At 53.3% G+C, this 20,236-nt stretch overlaps 6 protein-coding genes across 6 annotated transcripts; 3 read left to right on the top strand and 3 right to left on the bottom strand.

Annotated features, from left to right (window-relative positions):
- Nucleotides 1-67: 67 nt before the first annotated feature.
- On the bottom strand, nucleotides 68-1,953 carry N7473_004200 (cytochrome P450; the record flags this gene model as incomplete). The annotated part of the gene is made up of 4 exons (XM_057150140.1): nucleotides 68-573; nucleotides 630-952; nucleotides 1,034-1,667; nucleotides 1,735-1,953. The coding sequence occupies 4 exons, from the start codon at nucleotides 1,951-1,953 to the stop codon at nucleotides 199-201; spliced, it is 1,551 nt and encodes a 516-aa protein (XP_057013794.1). The 3' UTR covers nucleotides 68-198.
- Nucleotides 1,954-3,007: 1,054 nt separating this feature from the next.
- Nucleotides 3,008-3,643, bottom strand: N7473_004199 (uncharacterized protein; the record flags this gene model as incomplete). The annotated part of the gene is made up of 1 exon (XM_057150139.1): nucleotides 3,008-3,643. One exon carries the CDS (start codon nucleotides 3,641-3,643, stop codon nucleotides 3,008-3,010), a length of 636 nt encoding a protein of 211 aa, XP_057013793.1.
- Nucleotides 3,644-4,149: 506 nt separating this feature from the next.
- N7473_004198 (cation diffusion facilitator family transporter) lies at nucleotides 4,150-6,016 on the top strand (the record flags this gene model as incomplete). Its single annotated transcript, XM_057150138.1, has 4 exons — nucleotides 4,150-4,394; nucleotides 4,583-4,633; nucleotides 4,702-5,546; nucleotides 5,616-6,016. The coding sequence occupies 4 exons, from the start codon at nucleotides 4,150-4,152 to the stop codon at nucleotides 6,014-6,016; spliced, it is 1,542 nt and encodes a 513-aa protein (XP_057013792.1).
- Nucleotides 6,017-6,324: 308 nt separating this feature from the next.
- Nucleotides 6,325-12,312, bottom strand: N7473_004197 (MYB DNA-binding domain protein; the record flags this gene model as incomplete). The annotated part of the gene is made up of 3 exons (XM_057150137.1): nucleotides 6,325-8,136; nucleotides 8,183-8,344; nucleotides 8,407-12,312. The coding sequence occupies 3 exons, from the start codon at nucleotides 12,310-12,312 to the stop codon at nucleotides 6,325-6,327; spliced, it is 5,880 nt and encodes a 1,959-aa protein (XP_057013791.1).
- Nucleotides 12,313-13,441: 1,129 nt separating this feature from the next.
- On the top strand, nucleotides 13,442-14,645 carry N7473_004196 (deoxyhypusine synthase; the record flags this gene model as incomplete). Its single annotated transcript, XM_057150136.1, has 2 exons — nucleotides 13,442-13,651; nucleotides 13,740-14,645. The coding sequence occupies 2 exons, from the start codon at nucleotides 13,442-13,444 to the stop codon at nucleotides 14,643-14,645; spliced, it is 1,116 nt and encodes a 371-aa protein (XP_057013790.1).
- Nucleotides 14,646-16,396: 1,751 nt separating this feature from the next.
- N7473_004195 (putative MATH and UCH domain protein) lies at nucleotides 16,397-20,192 on the top strand (the record flags this gene model as incomplete). Its single annotated transcript, XM_057150135.1, has 3 exons — nucleotides 16,397-16,742; nucleotides 16,811-18,892; nucleotides 18,955-20,192. 3 exons carry the CDS (start codon nucleotides 16,397-16,399, stop codon nucleotides 20,190-20,192), a joined length of 3,666 nt encoding a protein of 1,221 aa, XP_057013789.1.
- Between the last annotated feature and the right edge of the window lie 44 nt (nucleotides 20,193-20,236).

Raw genomic sequence — 20,236 nt, 5'->3', positions numbered from 1 at the left:
TAAGGATTAGTGATATGAATTCTCAGGGAGCAAAAGGAAACGGAGAGAAAATAAGCTATTTTTCATTCGACTCATAAGCCTGGAGCATCGTATACATGCTACTGGAACTGATCTCCCTCCATTCTCAAATGGTTATATACAGGAAAGCAAGTCTCAATATTTTCCAAAATGCAGGTAGTCGTCAAAGCAAATCCGGAATCACAGATCCTTGGTCCGCTCATCGCTCTCGGCGATCCACTGCTCCAGCTTTTTAGGGTCCCGGGCCGTGAAGCCAACCTTGAAAGGCTTGGGTTCCGTTGTCAGAGCGGTGGGGATTGCGTTGCAGTCGATCGCGTCCAGAATCGGACGGTCACCAGCAGCCTTGGCGGGGTGCATCTTGAATGCAGTGATCAGGCGCAAGAACGCTGTGTAGAGTTCGCGGTTCGCCAGGTGCGAGCCAGCGCACATACGAGACCCAGCGCCATATCCGTAGTGGGGAGTACCAGATGCCTCGCCGAGCTCCAAGTAACGCTCAGGGATGAACTTTTCTGGCTGGTCGAAGTGGTCTGCGTCGTAGTCTGCGGCCCAGGCGTTCTGAGGCAATATTAGAAATCGCAGATTTGCGAGCCCACATGCAGGGTTGAACTTACCATGAAGAAAGTAGTGCCAGCTGGGATGGTGCTTCCATTCCACTCAATATCCTTGGTGCTTTCACGAGGCAAGCAGATTGGAATGACAGTCCAGAATCGGAGAGTTTCCTTGACCAAGGCCGTGACATAGGGAACCTTCTCCTCAACCAAGCATTTCTCCCAGGCGTCGCCATTGGGATATACTTGCATGATCTCATCGTATGCCTTCTTTTGAATGCGCTGGCCATCTTCCGAGGCTAAGTAAGCAATGCCCATAATCAGATTACCAGGGACGGTATCAAGACCGGCAGAAACCATGGTCAGGCAAATGGATTTCACCTCAGCTAACGACCACAGGTTAGTTTCCAGATTCCAAAAAGTAGCAATGTAAGGCAAATGATTTCAAGTTCCACTGTTTGACTTACCATCATTAAGCTTAGCTTCAGGATCCTTGATAATGTTACCCGTAATGCAAGGCTTGTCAGTACCCTTGGCAATGCGATCCTTCAAGATGTCCAGAAGATAGGTCAAATATTTATCACGTCGCACACGGAACTCCTCAGCCTCATTGTTCATCTTGGGAATGATCCGCAGCAGAGGAATGTAGTCCTGCCAGTTGTTCGAAGTACTGCGGAAGTTGGACACGCCACGCTCGACGTCGACAATCTCCTTTAGGAGCTGATCATCCACATTACCCTCGATACGGAAGCCATAGTTGAGGGTAAGACTTGTGTTGAGAGCGAACCGCTGGAAGTATGCAGTAGGGTTGATATCCACGCTGCCATTCTTGCTGTCCCGATAGAGTTCCTTGATACTGGAGTTGCTTTCAAGATCGATAATAGGCATGTATGACTGCGTAGCCGGGCGATTCAGAGCAGTCGCCGCCGCCTTACGACGTCGCTTGCAGGACTCGTCCCAAGGTGAGGTACCGATCGTGAACCCTTGCGAGCTTGAGACAACGCTGTGGAAGGTGTGGAAGGTTGGGCGGGAGATGAGGGCAGACTGGTCCTTGATCCATAGCTGTCGAACCGAGTCGAAGCTATTGGCAAATACGATGCGCTAGCAGGCAGTTAGTCAGTGATCTGGATTTTGCTACGATTTTTTTTCTTAATTGCGAGCCACCAACCTTGTTACCCATTCGCACCTGGAAGACGGGACCGTATTTCTTGGCCCATTTGGCCGTGACTTGGGCATGTTGGTCGCCTAATTGTAGCAGATTGCCAAAGAGAGGCACGCCAGGAATCTCCGGCAGGCCCTTGATCTTAGGAACATCCGTGCGGTTCAAGTAGCGAATGATGAAGTATACTACCGTGACAACGGCGATGGCGAGTGTTTGAACGGTCATGGCGGCCAGAGTATACACGAAGGAAAGGATCGATGTCGTCGCAGCAGAAGAGGGGCAGGTAGCTCTTTTATGACCGCACAGACTGGGCGGCGTCTTCCCGCTATGCACGTCTGGCTATCGCCGGCAAGAGTGACGATCAATTGCATCTCGTTGGATGCCCCGAGGACCAGTCAGAACACAGCGCAAATCAAAGAATCAACCATTGCTGGTCGCCCGCATTGGGGAGAGATCCACTGCGGAGGGACGGAATGGCCATTCCCGCCCCTTACAGCGTCAACTTGTCTACCTCCCAACTTGGGCTAAGGTTCCTCGCTAAGCTAATTGTCGGCCCACGGCAGGCAGGGACAGGCGAAAGAGCCGATCACCGAGTTCTGTGCCGGTCTCCATTATTAGTATTATTGCATAAGAAGGAAGTGAAGGTGGAATCTGTGGGGGATGCGGGGGATGCGGAATTTTCATTCCGCGCATCTCCAGTTCCAAGTTCCAACTCGGTCAACGCGGGGAACCATCCGAAGTTCCGATGGATTTGTGGAGCCACGTCGTGTTATTTATTCTAGATACCTAGGAAGTGAAATACTACTATGCCACTGACATTTACTCATGAGCCAGTTCATAAAAATGATAGCAATTCTATCGCAAACTGGTCGGTCTAAGTCTTGACAGCACACTCAAATCCCATGACTTATCTTCACTCGGTCTACGTAGAAGGTCTGCTAATAGGCAGTAGATTCTTCTACAAATTGAAGATATCTCTTTATAGCGGTCGGTTTCCTTGACAATTCGGTGTCTTCTGGGGTCTGTGAATGTTATGTCGAACTGAACAGTGCCATTTCTCCACTACTTGGTCTACGAGTCGGTGTCATTCAGCGGTCACCTGGTTGAATGGGTATTTTCCGTGCCAAGGAATGCCAATCATGGCTTTGCAAACTCTTATGAGATGCCTCTCATCAGTGATCTCATGAATAGTTACATAATAAAGTATATCAATTGGTTGTTTCGGTACTTGTTCACTAAATCGACTCTGACTCGACATTTTGCCTTCTATAACCTATGTCTATCGGCGACGTTTCAATGCTTGCTTCAACTGATCTAGAACCCCATTCTTGCCAGAGCCCTCTGGCAAAGGTAGGACCTCCGATGCAGGATATCCCATGGAGCAATTGATCTCTTCCGCAGTGATCAACAAATCCTCTGTCATTCCTCTCCGTCTTCGCCAATTGCGCTCCGTGTTTGTCACATATCCCGGGCGAGCCATGCCGCCGTAAAATTCCCTTGCCTCCTCCATGGTTCGCACCCGTAGGATGTCATATGTGCTGGCTTGGGTCATGGCCGCATCACGTTCTTGAGTCATTTGGCTCTCGACCACCTGCAAATTTACTGACATGGCGCGAAACCGTGGCCCAAACGTCGCTTCCTCCGCCGGAGTTACAAATATGGTGATGTGCTCTGGGGCCACGGGGTAGGCGAGAAGGTAATCCAGGGCATTGGCATCGATGCCGCTCGGAATAGGGCCAATGACAAATTTGTGGCCTTTTTCAATGGCTTGTTGGATGCGAGGGACATAATAGGTGTGAAAATAGACCCCGTTGGGACCACTGTTGATGGGACCAGAAATAAAGGCAATTTCTGGGCGTGTAACATGGTCGTTGCCAGCAGTACTTCCGACTGTGAGATTTGTTTCGGAAGCCATCAAAGAGACATTTGAATATGTCAACTAATCTGATGTGACACTCTTGAGTGATCTTCTTGGGTAGCTGGAATATGAAATAGGAGTAGCCCAGTTCATGATTGTTTTTTTAGGGGGGTGAGGCTCTTGAGCACAGCCCCGCTCTCTTTATCGGGTTACAGCAAGTACGTTGACTGTCTTCATGTAGAGACTCTCTGCATGTCTTTCTATGTCATTGACACTATGTACGATTTTGATTGGCTCAGTTGTATCATGATTTAATGCTCTAATAGACTAATTCACCGTGAGTAAATAGAGTACTGTGGTAGACTAGGTCTTGAACTGATCTTCGATATGCTTTCCGATTTCATGCCTGAGGTGTTTGTTCTGCCTGATTCCTCGGGCATCAAGGTACTCTCCGCGTCTTGCGAGTCTTTAAACGGTTTCAACTTTCGCGCAGTTCACATTCCTTCCTCCTATGAATTGAATCGGGTGTATACGACTTTGAAAAAGCGTTGGCGATCAGCATCATGTCCTCTCAACACTTTCTGCCACTCTCCTCGCCGCCCGAGTCACCACGACTGCTACCCCGACGACCCAGTCTGGATCCTGAGCGCGAGATCCTCTCGACTCGTGGCCAGCGCATTCTGTCCTTGTTGCCCAGTCGGCTGTCTAGCTCGGCCTTGCAAGACCTCGAACAGCATGCATCCGAGCCACCAACTTTCCTTCGGCGGGGGTCTCAACTAATTGGGCATAGTAATGCCCGATATGAATGGTACGTGTCATGACGATGATATCATCGCTCTCGGATGCAGATGATATGAATTGTTTACCATGCAACTATATGGAACCTTATCAAGCTCCCCTTTGGATGATTCTGTAGAAGATCACCAATGATAGGGAGACTACTTGAGTCTCTCCATTGGATCTAACCAATTCTAACAATGTTTTTCTGCCCTACAGGCAACGTTATTATCGACCACCAGATTCCTTAAAGGGTCTTCGCAAGCCAATGTATGTCTTTCTTTCTCTCTAGTTCCCAGCATCTCTCAGCCTTTATCATATCTCTAATATGCTTCAAGCCGACAGTATTATGAACGGAACAACGAGTTAATTTCCCAGTATCTCTACATCGATCGCCTGCTCGACTCGTCCCTTCCACATAATCTGATCGAAGACTATTCGGATTGCCACCATCACTTAGATGCCCATGCAAGCAATGGCCACCATCCATCCACCGATGCTGATGATACGGCCAAAATTACTGCCCAGGCGAATTCCCGAGCCACCAGGATTAAACGCACGCCTCACAATCTCTATCACATACCAGACGAGGCAGCACCATTGCTATCACCCACAGCCGAGGTAGAAGAAGAGCATTGTTCCCATCATAACATCCCCGACCCGGACTCCCATCAAGGCGTTTCCCCGGAAGCAGAAGAGCGTCTGGTCAACATTGCCATCCGCATCAACTTTGTCGCAAATGTCATCCTGCTCATCTCCAAGGTGGCCATCATGGTCCTGACCAGCTCCATGTCCGTGCTAGCAGGCCTCGTAGATGGCGTCCTTGATTTCCTCAGCACGGTCATCATCTGGGTGACCACCAGTTTGATCCGCCGACAAGACCGTCGACGGTTCCCAATCAGTCGTCGTCGTCTGGAGCCCTTGAGTGTGCTAGTCTTCTCCGTTATTATGGTCACGTCCTTCTTCCAAGTTGGACTGTCGTCCATTAACAAGCTGATGGGTGACGATCACACGCTGGTCGAATTGTCCATTCCCTCCATTGCGCTGATGGCGGGAACAGTGGTCATCAAATTACTGTGTTGGATCTGGTGTCGTCTCATTCCGAGTCCTAGTGTCCAGGTCCTTGCCCAAGATGCCATGACTGATGTTGTTTTCAACACCTTTAGCATCATCTTTCCATTGAGTATGTATCAATTAGCCCCTTGTCCATCCCTATGCAAAATCACCTCCGAACTAATATCAGCCCTCTTAGTTGGTTCTTTCGCTCGTCTCTGGTACCTCGATCCCCTGGGTGGTCTCCTCCTCTCGATCTACATCATGTGGAACTGGGGCCAGACAGCAGGCGAGTATATCCGACGACTCACGGGTGCAGCCGCCTCTGCTACAGACCACAGTATTCTGTTGTACATGACGATGCGCTTCTCTCGAGTGATCCAGAAAATCCAGGATCTTAAGGCGTACTATGCGGGCGATAAGTTGAATGTCGAGGTCGACTTGGTCGTGGACGAGCGAACCAGTCTACGCGACAGTCATGATGTTGGTGAGAGTCTGCAGTACATTCTGGAAAGTGTGCCGACCGTGGATCGGGCTTTTGTACATTTGGACTACGATCCATGGAACCTGCCCAGCCATATGAATCAATTGGATCGTTAAGTAGATAGGTAAGATTGGGATGCTATAAAGGTATTTACTCGGACAGTAGCTATGAGATACACATGAGACGACTACATTAGATTCACAGAAATAGAAAGCAAAATTATTCGAACACGGCATACATCAAGTCATTCATTTAGTTATACATATGGAACAATCACATACCCACACCGAGTTCATGAACAAATAGAAAAAGAAATAAAACAAAGGCTTTGAGAGGACTTGTACATGTCCATATGTACAGCTGACCCTGAAGACCAATGTATGGTTCATAGCCATGAGAGACCAGCTCGTCCAGCATTAAGAAATTAGCGAGGCGGCTGCGATGACGGATGTAATTGACCCGGTAGACCCCCTTGAGCCGAACCTTGGCTGTAGACACGGTGATGACCCGGTGTGTGAACGGGGTGTTCACCTGGGCCAGGTGGTCGTTGATGCAAAGGCGGCATTCCACTTGATGACGACGGCGGTGGCGGCGCGTAGCCCATGCCACCATGATGCATGGCCGATGGAGGTGTGTAGGACCGTCCGAGACTTGCTAGTGATGGCATCGAGCGACCCTGCGCCTGCGGAGGGGGAGTGTTGCGTCCATATTGTGAAGGGCCACCGGCCAAACCCACGGGGCTTGAGCGATGGGGCTGGTGAGATCCATTGACCAGGGTTTGGACGTGCTGCTGGTAGCTTTGATTGTGTTGCTGCGTAGCAGGGGTGGACGGCCCGGCAGGAGAGTACGAAGGCTGCGAACCAGGTTGGCGAGGCGCCATAGCAAAGAGATTGGCCGGTTGCTGAGCCGGTGTGGGTGGCTCGGGACGGGAGCCATAGACAGCACTGCTCGCTCGTGGAGGAGGCGATGCAGGTCGGTACGCTGAGGGCTGGGAGGGCATCTCACGGGCACCGGATGGGACACCATGTTGCGAGAAGACGCTAGGGTACCCAGATCGTTGAGAGCCAGCCGGTGGCGGAGTGGGAGCAGGAGATGGTACAGGCATGGCGTTCAATGGCCCAGCGTGTTGAGGTTGAGCGGATGCATAGTGTCCATAGGGACCTTGAGCAGCCAGTGACGAAACCGGACGACCACTTTGGGATGACTGAGGTGGAGGTGGCGGCTGAGCTTGTGCTGGTGGACCTGCTTGTTGCGCCCTAGGATCGAAGCGGGCCATCCAGTCATTGTTCGCCGGAGTCCCTGAGCTGCCCTGAGGTGGTCCATAGTTGCCATACTCCGGATAGCCACGGGACGGTGTCTGGTACGGGCTAGGCTGGCCGTAGCCGGAGGGTTTCTGCCCAGATCCTGGAAGACCTGTATCCTCAAGACGAGCTTGTTCGCCAGGTTGGTAGATAGACCTTGACGCAGACACAGAGCCAGGACCGTGACCAGGGCCAGATGGGACCTCACTGGCAAACCGCTTCCGTGGCTGAGGCTCTTCGGGCTCGTCATTGAGAATGCTCATAATGTTAGAACGTTTAGCAGGCACTTGCCGGGGAGTTGAGTCGGGGCCTGGTGTGGCGCTGGGACGCGGAGCATCTTTGACTGGTGAAAGACCCGGGCGAGGAGAGTGAGAAAGTCCAACTTGTTGTCCGGGTAGCGAGTAATAAGCCCTTTGTGCGAAATGATCGCGGTGAACAGAGGATATGTCGAGCTCCGGTCGTGAGAGTTGCGAGGGTGATCCTGGAGCCTGAGTAAGACTGGTATGGCGGGAATGAGACGGAGGTAGAAGAGATGGAGGCGGTTGTCCCGGCATGTAAGCCTGCGAGGTCATAGGATCCATTCGGGACAGCTCTTGGGGCATACCCGCTGCCCCTGTATGACGCGATGGCATCTGCATTTCTTGCGTACGCTGGCCGGTGGCTGGTAGAATCGCCGAATCCCGACGGTCATCAGTGAAGAATCCTAGGCGGGGACCTGGCACTCGAGAGGAGGGAGCCTGTGTTCGCATTGCCCGAGAAGGATCCTCACCGAGAGTAGCAGCAACTGACGGGGCAGTTGCGGCAGTGGAAGCTTGCGCAAGAGGCGCGTAACGACTAGCAGTCCGTTCGTTCTCAGGCATGGGCCGGCCGTGCAATTGCATGGGTTGAGGTGACATGGCAATTGGTTTGCCCCTTGGAGGGGAATCGTCCATCTTCTGTCTCAGGCATCAGCTCGCCATGAGGAGCAAGTGGGCGGGGAACAATGGCCGATGGAGTTGCTTCATAGCGGCGCTTTGGAGCAACGCTGGGGACTGGAAGTGGGCCAGTCGGCTCCCCGCGAGCTTTCTTTTCCTCTGCCATGAGCACGGTCTCTTCGAAATCTTTTTGTCCCGAGTCAAGACGTCGCTGGTAATAATTTTTCACCTGCACATGTTGATGTTAGCGCGATGAATAACCATAAAAGAACAGGAGTCAGCAATTCTTACCATGACCGTCGTCTTGGTCTTCATAAAATTCGAGATGCCCTCGAAGTCACGACCAAAGTGTGCCAGCAAACGTGGGAAATCACGTTGCTCTGGCACAGACCAGTAGCTGGTCGGCTGCAGAGACCCATAACCACTCTCGGAGGCTTTGGGTGTCGCCATGGCCGGTTCGGCTTCAGTGGATTCAAAGACATACATCCCCTCCTTCGCCTTTCCACGTCCGGCTCTGGGACGCGGGGCAGGTGGTGGAGCCTCTTTCTCCACAACTTCCTTCTCCTGTGGCAAGACGGCCTCGATCATTCCATCCACGCCCGCTTCCACCTTGGCGGCGGCCGCAGCAAGAGGAGGATTAATACCCTGAGCCTGAGGCGCCGGGCCCTGGGCTTTGGGATCCAGTTGGGCGGTTTTCCCACCACGTCGTTGAGTACGAGCACCGGCAGTACGTCCGCCACGCCGAACAACAGGTTTCTCTACGAGCTCACCATCTTTGGCGGCTTGGCCTCGGCGACCATTGGAGGCGGCGCCTTCAGCTTCATTTGAATCACCAAAGGTGGGTGCTGCCGCACGCCGTGGGCGTCCAGTGTCAGTGACAGCGGGAGGCTGATCTTCTTCACCGTCAAAGTCAGACTTGACAACTCCCAAATCGGCAATCAAAGCATTTGACTTGGGTCGAGAGGAGCGGGCCTTGCCTCTACCTCGTCGGCTCCAGCGCTTATTAAGCTTCGCCTTGTACTTGATTTCCTCCTTGGTGAGATAGTAGTGAATGATGCACTGCTTGAAATCACGACCAGGCAAGGACTCTGCAATCTTGCCCCATTTCTTCGGGTATGCCATGAAAGCATCTGTGAACAACTGATGCTCTTCTGGGGTGAAGTCATTGGGTGGTGGCAGAAAACCAAACACGTCCATTGCGTGGTTAGGGTCGATGGTGTTGTTGACATCCTTGTAGATGTTGACTTTCACCTCTCGCGGTTCCAGCATGTCCGGGATCACCGCTTCGCGGGCAAGATCGGGTCGAGCAGTCGCCATTTTGGTTCTTCGGCGTTCAAGCTCCTCCTGGGCCGAAATTTCAGATGCTTTCAATGCATTCAAGAAGTCAAGTTCACTGTTGCCTTTGTATCGCCGGCCTTCCCGACCTTCAGGAACGGCTGCCGGAGGAGTTGGGACAGGAGGTGCCGGAGGGGAGGCAGGACCGGGTGTCATGGGCTTCTTTTCCTTCAGACGATCCATTTCCCACACGGCCAATCGCCATTGTTTGTAATACGACATGTACTCTTCCCGAAGGACGGCATTCTTCTTCGCAACTTCCTTTTGCCGTCTGGAAAGCTCGCCCTGGATCATACCCTTGAGCCTTTCCTGGGTGGAATTGTTCTCGTGGCATACTTCCAGGTCAGAGATGGGAGTGGGGGGTCCCGAATGCAAGAATGGCAGACTCTCGACAGTAATGTCATCGTGGGCGTCGATCTGAGGAACGACTGTGAGGGGAACAGGCTCTGATTCACGTTCAAGAACTGTCGGGGCAAAAGAAACCACTTTCTCTTCCGTTGTGACGGTCAAGGGCTGTTCTTGCTCCTCCACTGATGGAATCGGCGCAGCGGGCTGTCGGACTTGCTCTTGATGAGCAATCTTACCAAGCATCTGAATTCTCAGCAAAAGAGAGACAATATTCGGGTCCTCCAAAGGTGAAGGGGGCAGTTCAGATCGAAGTGACTGCATGTCTCTTTCGAATGTCTGCTTTCGCTCTTCCAAATACTCCTTGGTGAACAGCGCTTTCTCTTCCTCCTCTTCTTCCTCGACCTCCATCTCCACGTCTGGCTTCTCCTCCTTCGCTGCTTCTGGTTCGTGGTCACCGTTGATCGGTTCAACATTACGAGGTTGTGTGGATTCTGCCGTCTCTACTTCTTCTTTGTCTGCCACGGGTGTGGCCTCTGCAAATGAGACAGGTTGTGGACTAGTTCTGATGGGAAGTTTCATGGACTCAGACGGGGGAGGGGTAGTCCTCATTGCCTCGGATGCAGCATCCTTGATAATCCTGGGCTCCTCTTCCGCAATTGTCGATACGGGCGGAGCCTCTTGATGGAGTTTGTCATCGGAAGCTATCTTCCCCTCGTGCTCCTCAGACTCTTTCTTTGGCGGCGCACTGGATACAGACGGAGCGCGACTAAAATTAGAACGGCCCCAGGCTTTAATCCCCTTATTACCACCACCACGCGGCGAGGAGCTTGGCCGCCGCTGATAAGCTCGTGGGCCAGTTGGAATGCTCGAGGGTTGCATGCGAGGGGAGATCGAAGGATCCCTGGAGAGCGCTCGAGGAGCAGGCGGGGGAATTCGAGCAAAGGTCGGGGAGGTGGTGACTACACTGGGCTTTCCGAGCGTGTATGGTTCACCATTTCCGGAAATCGAATCTCGTTTCGCCATTGCCGCGGGGGCGGTTGGCGGGGATCGGTCAGACAGGTGAGTGGACGCTCTTGCGGCGCGAGCCGCCTCTTCCTGGCGGTGATTGCCATCGAAAGAATGGACACGGGATTCGAGTGGTTGCAATGACTGGCTTCGTTCAGCTTTCGGGCCAGTGGGTGGTTGGAACGGTTGTCGGTCTTTTTTTGTATGGGGAGCTGGCTCATTGGACGTCCGATTTTCAGCGGGAGGTGCTTTAGCGGTAGGTACAGCCGGGATGGGTGCAGACACAGAGCCGAACGCAGGAACTTGGGGAGCAGATGGAGGAGGAGACTGCTGACCCAGAAGCCCTACATCCTTGGGAGGTTCGAATCGAACAGGAGCCGGGTCTGGTCGATCACTATCACGTCGAATATCCGTCGTTGAGGGACCGGAAATGATTGATGCTTTTCGGTGTGTTTGCTCGGTGGCGTCATGCTCAGACAACCGATCTGGTAGTGTCGGGCCTGGCACGGGGGTGACATGGGATGTGGAGGCGATAGTTGAGGCAATTGAGCCACGATTATCTGTTCGGCTGGGTGGACGATCGCGTTTCCAAGGCTCCACAGGTCGGTCTCGATCCTCACGATCTGGACGTCGAACTTCCCAGTCGTCCCTGCGCTCGAATCGATCACGCCGGTCCATTTCACGATCTCGGTCTCGATCCCGCACGGGTACAGCATCGCGATCCCGATCCCGGTCAAGCACGAGCCCGCGCTCGCGGTCAATGGGACGATCCCTATCCAGAAGATCTCGTTCACGGTCACGATCCAGGATAGAGGGTCGTCCACGACCCGGCCAGCCCATGCGACCATCACGAGACCGACTTCGACGGCGGAAAGGCTCACGACCACGTCCTCGGCCTCCTTCCCAGTCGCCTCGTCCACCACGGCCACGCATTGAGCCACCGCCATGAGGGTGGCCACCGGTTGAAGGGGGACCATCTGGGCCTCCAGAGGAAGCAGACAGGATACTGTCCCGAGAGTTACGTCGCATGCGCACCAGATCGAAATCGCGGCCAGGAGGATCTCTTAAATCACGAAAGTCGCGTGTGGGTGACCGGGAGCGACCTCGACCAAAACCTATGCGATCGTTCCGGTGATCGAACTCACGGTCTCGGCGACCTCCATATTCGCGATCGACATCGCGCCGGAAGGGTGGTCCATCGCGTGTGTCTCTGAAGTCGCGATCTCGAGGGTCGCGGTCTCGATCTCGGTCTCGAAAGTCACCGCCACGGCCATATCCTCGTCCACGACCTCCACCTCCACCTCCACCAAAGCGATCATTGCCCCCAAAGGAACCGCCTCGACCTGGGGAGTCGACGAGTGCGCGTGGACCACGGGGCGGTTCTCTGCCGAATGAAGGACTCCCGTCGTCGAGGCCACGCGGACCGCCGGGTTGGCGACGGTCCCCGAATCGTTGAGGGGAACGGTCGCGGGAGTTAAACCCGGACGAAGGGGGAAATCGAGACGACATTACCAGGTCATGCTCTGTGATGACCTGGGAGACTGAAGAGGTTGTGATCAGTTGCGAAAAGGGTGAATAGGGGATGTTGATGAACCGATAAGAGATGGAGATATCGGGTTTTCTTTCTTTGGGATCTTTGTTGCGGGTGTTTGAGAGTGTCTGAGGTTGGAAGGGTATCTTCAACTTTCCAACTTGCAGCCTCTTGAGAGCCGAACCAACGGAACGGGGGGCACACGTGATATGCCGCACGGGCCACGTGAAGATGGCCCGATCGGGAAGGGGGTTTAAAGATGGGCTTTTTTAAAGATTACAATCAGGAAGGTGGGATGGATGGACTGTTCAGATAAAAACTATCAACTTGGGATGATTGGGCCGAAACAGCCGGAATCTATACCGGCCACTACGTTACAAAGACGACAAGGAGAATCGAAGCTCCGAAGAACTGCAGAACTGAAGAATCGAAGATCGAATGTGGGAAAGGGACGAAGGCCCGTGCACGACGCCTGCACGGGGGTCTAGACAACTCCATCAGGAGTTTTAATGCTCCGAATCCAAGTGTCCCGGTAACGATTTTGAATTATTAGAGATGACATACTTGGGCTAATATTTCTATTCCCAATGAGAATGATACCGACGAGCATCTGCGGATGCTACAAGATACTACAGTGTGTAAATTGATCGCTACGCCACTTCTCCTGAAGGGCTTGGCAGGATCATGAGATTTCGAGGATCTGCAACCAGATGAAACGAGGTCCCAAAATTGGTCTTGCAGTCGTTGAACCTCCAGTAGTAGTTCTCTATAAACTTGAAACGGCTTACAAGTATTTAGATCTAGGAGACTTGATTCAATGTCCAAGAAACTGCCTCTTAACATCTGTTTAATGACTCTCGTGTGCCCCGTATGCAATTCCTGCCTGAGGTGTCCATATCGGTGCCTGGCGATGACGGGCTTTTCCCCGCCAAAAGGGAAAAAAGAAAAAAAAGTCGAATCTGCAAATAGACCCCGCTATACACACCTCGACCTCACGATAAACCCCGGCCTAATTTCAGCAACCTGGTCGACATTCGCATTGTATTTTAGTTTCACCATCTCTGTTCACTACCCTCCTTCTACCTTCTTCCACCTTCACACGGCACGATGAGCACTTCCGCGCCCCCCACCTCGGCGACCGACTCGGTGCTTGTCGCCTCGGGCCCCATGCCCGAGGGAGCACAGGAAGTGCGTGGTGTGGACTTTGATCAGTTCCAGGGCCGCGATATTACAGTGGCCGAGATGGTCGAGAACATGACTCATATGGGCTTCCAAGGCAGTGCGGTCGCTGAGGCCGCCCGCATCATCAACGAGATGGTAAGAGATGGATCCCTCCAAGCAGACCTTAAGAATGAACATGAAACAAGGATGAACATGAAATCTAATTTTCACTTGTCTTCAATAGCGAGCCTTCCGTCATCCTGAAACCGGCGAAAAGACCACCATTTTCCTGGGTTACACCTCCAACCTCATTTCCTCCGGTCTCCGCGACACGCTCCGGTACCTCGTCAAGCACAAGCATGTCTCGGCCATTGTGACGACAGCGGGTGGTGTGGAGGAAGATTTGATCAAATGCTTGGCTCCGACGTACATGGGCTCGTTCAGCACTCCAGGTGCTGGTCTACGCGCCAAGGGCTTGAATCGAATTGGCAATTTGCTAGTCCCGAACAATAACTACTGTGCCTTTGAGGACTGGGTGGTCCCCATTCTAGACCGGATGCTGGAGGAACAGGAGGCCGCCAAGATCAAGGCTCGGGAGACGGGTGATGAGGAGGACGAGCTTCACTGGACCCCGAGCCGCATCACCGAGCGATTGGGTCGGGAGATTGATAACGAAGACTCGGTACTCTACTGGGCTGCCCGCAACGGCATCCCGGTCTTCTGCCCCGCCTTGACGGATGGATCTCTGGGTGATATGCTCTACTTCCATACCTTCAAGTCTTCCCCACAACGGCTGCGTGTGGACATCGTGGATGATGTCCGCCGCATCAATACTATGGCCGTCCGCGCCGCCCGTGCCGGTATGATCATTCTCGGCGGCGGTGTGGTCAAGCACCATATTGCCAATGCCTGTTTGATGCGCAATGGTGCCGAGCATGCCGTCTACGTGAACACGGCGCAGGAGTTTGATGGTAGTGATGCCGGGGCTCGACCCGACGAGGCCGTGAGCTGGGGTAAGATCAAGGCCGATGCCAAAGCTGTCAAGGTCTATGCCGAAGCGACCGTGGCCTTCCCCCTCATCGTAGCTGCTTCCTTTGCGCGGGCGGAAACCCCCTCGCAGGCACTCTCGCAGAACCAAAAAGAAATTTGAGGCGGGGTGATTCATCATGTTGGGGGGGGGAAGCATCTCATGCATTACTGTATTCTGTCTTGACTGTCTCTCGAGACTACCACGCGCATGCAGGGTCCCGTGTCACCCGCCAATCATGAAGCAGAGGATGATTTCCCACGCGCTTGGACCAGTCAGTCTCGAAATCTGATGGATCTCAGCCAGTACGAGTGGTGGGGCATGGGATGCATGTTTTCCCATGTGTTCTGTCAGATGGAGGTGGCTTGGAGATACGACGGACACCTGCGGCTGTATTGTCGGTGAGCAAGTCCAGTGATCTGGCGGGCCAAAGCCTGAGTTCCGTGACACTCTCATTCTCTCCCCAACACTTTTTCTCGTACCCGTCTGGCCGTCTGCAAGGGTGACCCGGGCAGCTGGTGCCCGCAAGGTGGAAAGCCCGCGTGGCCGGTACTGAGTGCCGACCATTAGGCACTGGGAGTCCCGAGACTCTAGTCGGGTCCGGCGGCACATCGGCAGATTTTAGTAGTATTATTAGCAGAGCAGAATCAGCAGATGATTCAGCAATAATGTGTCCAGCGAATCCGATCAGTTGGGACCGATTGCATGAGCAGGGGGGAGATTCTGAGTGGCAACTTTGGGGCCACTTGGAAGGGGAGAAGAGGAGAAGAGGAGAAGAGAATGGCACTCGGCATCCGATCGGAGGTGGCAACAGAAGAAGAAGACGAACCGAAAAGGAAATATGCCAACTGGGCAATGTCAATTATGTTAATGAGAGCCGAAACAACGAGAATGTGCAGCCGGACCCAAGATGAGCAGAGACCAAGAGCCGATAACGAATTTTAATTGCCACTTGGATTTACAGGAACTGATGAGTTGCTTTTAAGGTTGGGATCCGTTGGCTGCCCCGAGGCCGAGTGGGTCTTCTTAGTCGGATCCACGGCCGATCGGAGGAGAAACTTGAGGGGATTCACCGCAGTTTTCAAATTCATTCCAATTGAACTTGTACGCTGAGTATTGACTATGGAACCTGGAGAACACTACTAGACAATAACTCCTACCATTTTCCTCTGTATGAATTACTAGGAAAGAGTATGATAGTACGTAGTCTACTTGACAGTATATACTGACTAGGCCACGAGGCACCCACTGTCGCGTGGATCGCCCGGTGACCAGACTGACTGCACGATTCATGGGGGAATGATTCTAAATGATTGAGGAATGGTATTCTATTCAATGTAGAAGGGAATAGTTCCAATTCTACTAGATAATTCTTCTTACTATTCAATAGATTCTGGCCTGAAAGTGGAGTCTCTTCCCCCCAGTGGAGCCCTTCTTCCAATTCCCCCCGGACTTCTTATCGGCTCTTTTTTTTCTTCTCCTAAACTCTTTTGCCTCTTTTCCTTTTTCTTTCCTCTTTCATCCTCTTGCTCTCTCTGTCTCTCTCTCCCACTCTATACTTTCTTTTTTTTTCCCTCCCTTCCCCTCCTCCTCCTCCATACCCACACACTCTCTCTTTCACCCTCGAGACCTCTTCTATATACCCTCTTGTATACTCTCTCGACGGGTCAGTGCCTTGCCGATAAGCCAGGATAAGGCTTATCTCTCTCCACATTCGCTCCCAACGGTGTTGAAAATTCCAAGTATAGACCCTCCAGCCAGCAATTGGGCACGCAGTCTGCACTCAGGTCGGCCTTTTCCAGCCTGAACAGTCTCTGCATTCATTCCTTTTCGTTCGTGGTCCGCCGTTTTCGCCAGCTCGGCCTCCTTTAACCATGGCTTCCCCACGGGATGACCTGACGAGCCCTCCGACCTCGGTTCTCGCCGTCCCAGAGATCAGTCAGGTTCAGGAGTCCGATATCACACCATCAACTCCTTCAGAGACCTCACTATCCGCCAGTACATCCCCAGACGAGCTCATCTCCTCCGTCGAGCAGCCAGAGATGCCCTCTGAGTCACAACCTCGGGCGCCCACTCCACCCCCCACCGAACCCGTCGGATCACCAGCCGAGGAGGTGGAACATGCCTATTGGGCCGAATTTGAGGAAGACTCCTCAACTCCAGATGGCGACGAAATGAAAGAGATCAATGGCTCCGATCAAGACTATAGTGCCTGCGACCGTAGGTTTCATCCCAAGACGAAGGGGAGGTGAGATATATGAGACGGGGACTTACTAACGATTCACCAGATACATACTGGGAGAGCAACTTCTTCCGGGATTTGGATGATCCCGAATACGTGCCTATGGAAAAGGCTCGTCTGACATGGAAGTTCAAGGGTGTCCGAGGTACTCCCGATGCGCCCAACCGCGCCAAGGTCATGCGCTCCCCAGCAGCCTACATTGGTGGTTACTGGTGGCGCATCAAGTTCTACCCTCGGGGAAACAATGTCGGTTCGCTGAGCATCTATGTGGAATGCTCGTCAACCATGCCCACCCCCGATGAGGCCCTTCCCGAGACCGAATTCACGGTCCGTCGAGGCCGGGCAGATGCGAAACTCGACGAGACTGCCCCCGACTTGGATGTGAAGACTCCAGCGACCAGCCAACCGACAGCGTGGATGGAAGATTACAAGACAAAGTACACGACGATCTCCCCGTCCACTACGTCTGAGGCCACCGATGGGCCTTGGCGGGTGGCTGCACAGATCGGTGTGATTGTATATAACCCCGAGGAGCCTCGGACCGGATGGATGCAATCCTCCTGCCACCAGTTCAATCCCCACAATTTGGACTGGGGATGGACCTACTTCCATGGTCCGTGGGATCAGATTCATACTCGTCGACGTGGCCAGCATCGGGCATTGTTGAACAACGACACGCTTGCCTTTGATGCGTATATCCGAGTGATCGACGACCCGACACGGTCCCTGTGGTGGCACCCCAGCGACTCCGAGCCCACGTGGGACAGTCTCGCCCTGACTGGCTACCGTCCTCTGGGTGATTCGATCATCAACCACAGCGCCGAGGTAGCAGGTCTGGCATCGTGGCTGCACATTGCCCCCTTCTGCAAGATTATCCAGAGTGTCAATGTGCTTGAGCATCTCACCAACTGCGACGTCAAGCCTAAGCCTCTCTGTGATGCCTTGCAGAAGTTGCTGTGGCAGCTACGCTCTCGGTCTCAGTCTCTCCAGTATGTGGATACCGATGCCATCACCTCGACTCTGCGTAATCTGCGGGAGTTTTCGAGTGATGTCTCTGAGTTCTGGGAACGCCTGCGCCGCACCCTGGAGCTTGAGCTTGCTGGCACCGAGGCGGGTCGGGAGTTTGCCAGGCTGTTTGATAGCCCAGCACCAGTTTCACTTTCGGAGACAGTCGAAACTAGTGCGGTGAATACCTTACCGACTCAGTACAACTCCCGCATTTGCATTCGAGCCGATCAAGCACAGTCCACTGGCCAAGCTGTGAAGGAGTATCTTCAGGCCAAGCCTGGCCGGTGGTCGCTCCCTCCCCTGCTTCACATCGAACTTGGCCGTCATACTTTGGACAAGTCGATGCGTTGGCAACTGGCGTTCAACAAGGTCGACTTGGACGAGGAGTTGGATTTGGCACCTTTCGTGGTCGACGGCCAAGGTACCAAGTACGTCCTCTTTGGTTATGTGGTTCACCGTGGCCGCCGAACATCCGGCAAGTTCTTCAGCATTCTTCGCCCGGCTGGTCCTGGCACCAAATGGCTGGCGTTTGATGATGGCAGCGACAATCGTGTGGAGTGTTTAACTCAGAAGACTGCAATGGGCCCTCATCTCGGGCTCAAGTCATCTGAAACCGTAGACCATAAGAAGGGCCATGATGTTCCAGTCAACGTCATGTACGTCCGCGGCGACATGGTCTCGGAGTTGCTTCCCGGTCCTCAGGGGCCCTGGGATGTCCCCGAACCAGTCAAGCAGTACTATGAGACTGGAGTCTACCAGGTCAACGACGACGGGGCCAAAGCAGACGTCCAGGTTGAAGTTTATTCCATGTCCGAGTATGAAAACTTGAACAGCCTGTTTGATAGCTATGACCTGATGATGCATGCTAAGGCATCTAACGGTGTCATGTATATGACCCTGCCTCGTTCATCCCGTCTGGCTGAACTGCGGAAGAAGATTTCCATGTGGAAGTCTGCCGCGGGAGAGACAGTTGGCCCCGAGCGTGTCCGTCTCTGGCACATTGGGCAAACTCGGGCTCAATCCGGCTCCACTCTGGCGTTTGATCTGATCACTGATCTCAATGTCCCGTTGGATTCTTCCGGTGGCACCATGCGGTTCTGGATGGAGACCATCTCAGAGGGTAAGTCATTGAAAGAGCTCTTGCACAACACCGAAACATGATAAACTAACTCAAAATTCTAGATGATGCCAAATTCTTCGCCATCCCCGACCCCCTGTCCGCCACGGCCACTGAGGACAAAATGGAAGAGTCGATCATCGAACGGTCTGGTCTGGACACTCCGGAGCCATCACCCTCCATCATCGATGGAGATGCCGTCGCTAGCTCATCTGGATATATTGGCCCCAGTATCGCCACTGCTCGCATTGAACTGTCAAATACCGGTGGCGAAAACAGCCTCGAGCTGCCAGTGGCCAATGCGGCTCCAGAGACTGATGTCGTTGCTGCCCTTGGAAATGCTCCCTCAGTAGTAGAGCCCAGCTCGGCAGACCAGCGAACATCCGTCCCTTCAGACTTGTCTGGCTCTAGCTCGCAAGTTCTAACCGAGGCCCCCGTGGAGCCAGCGGTTGCTCTACCTGTTGGACACGCCTACTACTTCATTCAGGTCTTTGACCCAGACAACCAGATTCTCCGTACGGTGGGCTCTTTCTTCTCAAAGTTAGAGTCGAATGTCAAGGCCTCAATTCGGAAGCACATGAAGTGGCCCATTCGTCGGGACTTCCTCATGTGGAAGCGAGTTGATGGCACCACTGTGACCACTGTCTCTCCAGCGGAGAATTTCATGGATGTTGTGGTACCACACGGATCCTGCATCATTATCGGAGACAAGCTCAGCAAGGATAAGCGCTCTGAGCTTGGCCTCTCTGGTCTGTTCTCCAGCCCTGATCGCCTTATTCAATACTTGTGGGCCGAGTCTCGACAACATCCCATCCAAGGATTCACCGGTACACAAACTGTCGAAGCCACTTTCACTAGTGACTACTACAGCGGTGACTTCCTCAAGGGCTACTACCACGGACGTGGCAAGCACTTCTCCGGCACGGGCACCGTTTATGAAGGAGACTTCATCTTCGGCCGCCGCCACGGCCAAGGCAAGATGGAGTATCCAACCGGTGACACCTACGACGGCGACTGGGTCGAGGACGTCCGCCACGGTCAGGGTACTTATATCGAGAAGAAGACCGGCAACAAGTACGTTGGCGGTTACAAGGATGGCAAGCGCCACGGCAAGGGCATCAGCTACTGGGAAGTCGCCGATGAAGAGGCAGATCTTTGCCAGATCTGCTATTCAGAGGAACAGAATGCTGTGTTCTGCGACTGCGGACACGTCTGCTCCTGTGTGACTTGTGCCAAGCAGGTAGATCTCTGCCCGATCTGCCGTAAGAGCATTAAGAGCGTGATTAAGATTTATCGGACATAGGGTATAGACTGTTTATCCCAGTTCGAAGCATGTTGGAGTTTTTG

The sequence above is a fragment of the Penicillium subrubescens genome (assembly GCF_028828155.1).
Source record: "Penicillium subrubescens strain IBT 31985 chromosome Unknown utg000002l_segment0_segment0, whole genome shotgun sequence".
Taxonomy (NCBI): domain Eukaryota; kingdom Fungi; phylum Ascomycota; class Eurotiomycetes; order Eurotiales; family Aspergillaceae; genus Penicillium; species Penicillium subrubescens.
This window is presented reverse-complemented; position numbering and strand designations above follow the sequence as displayed.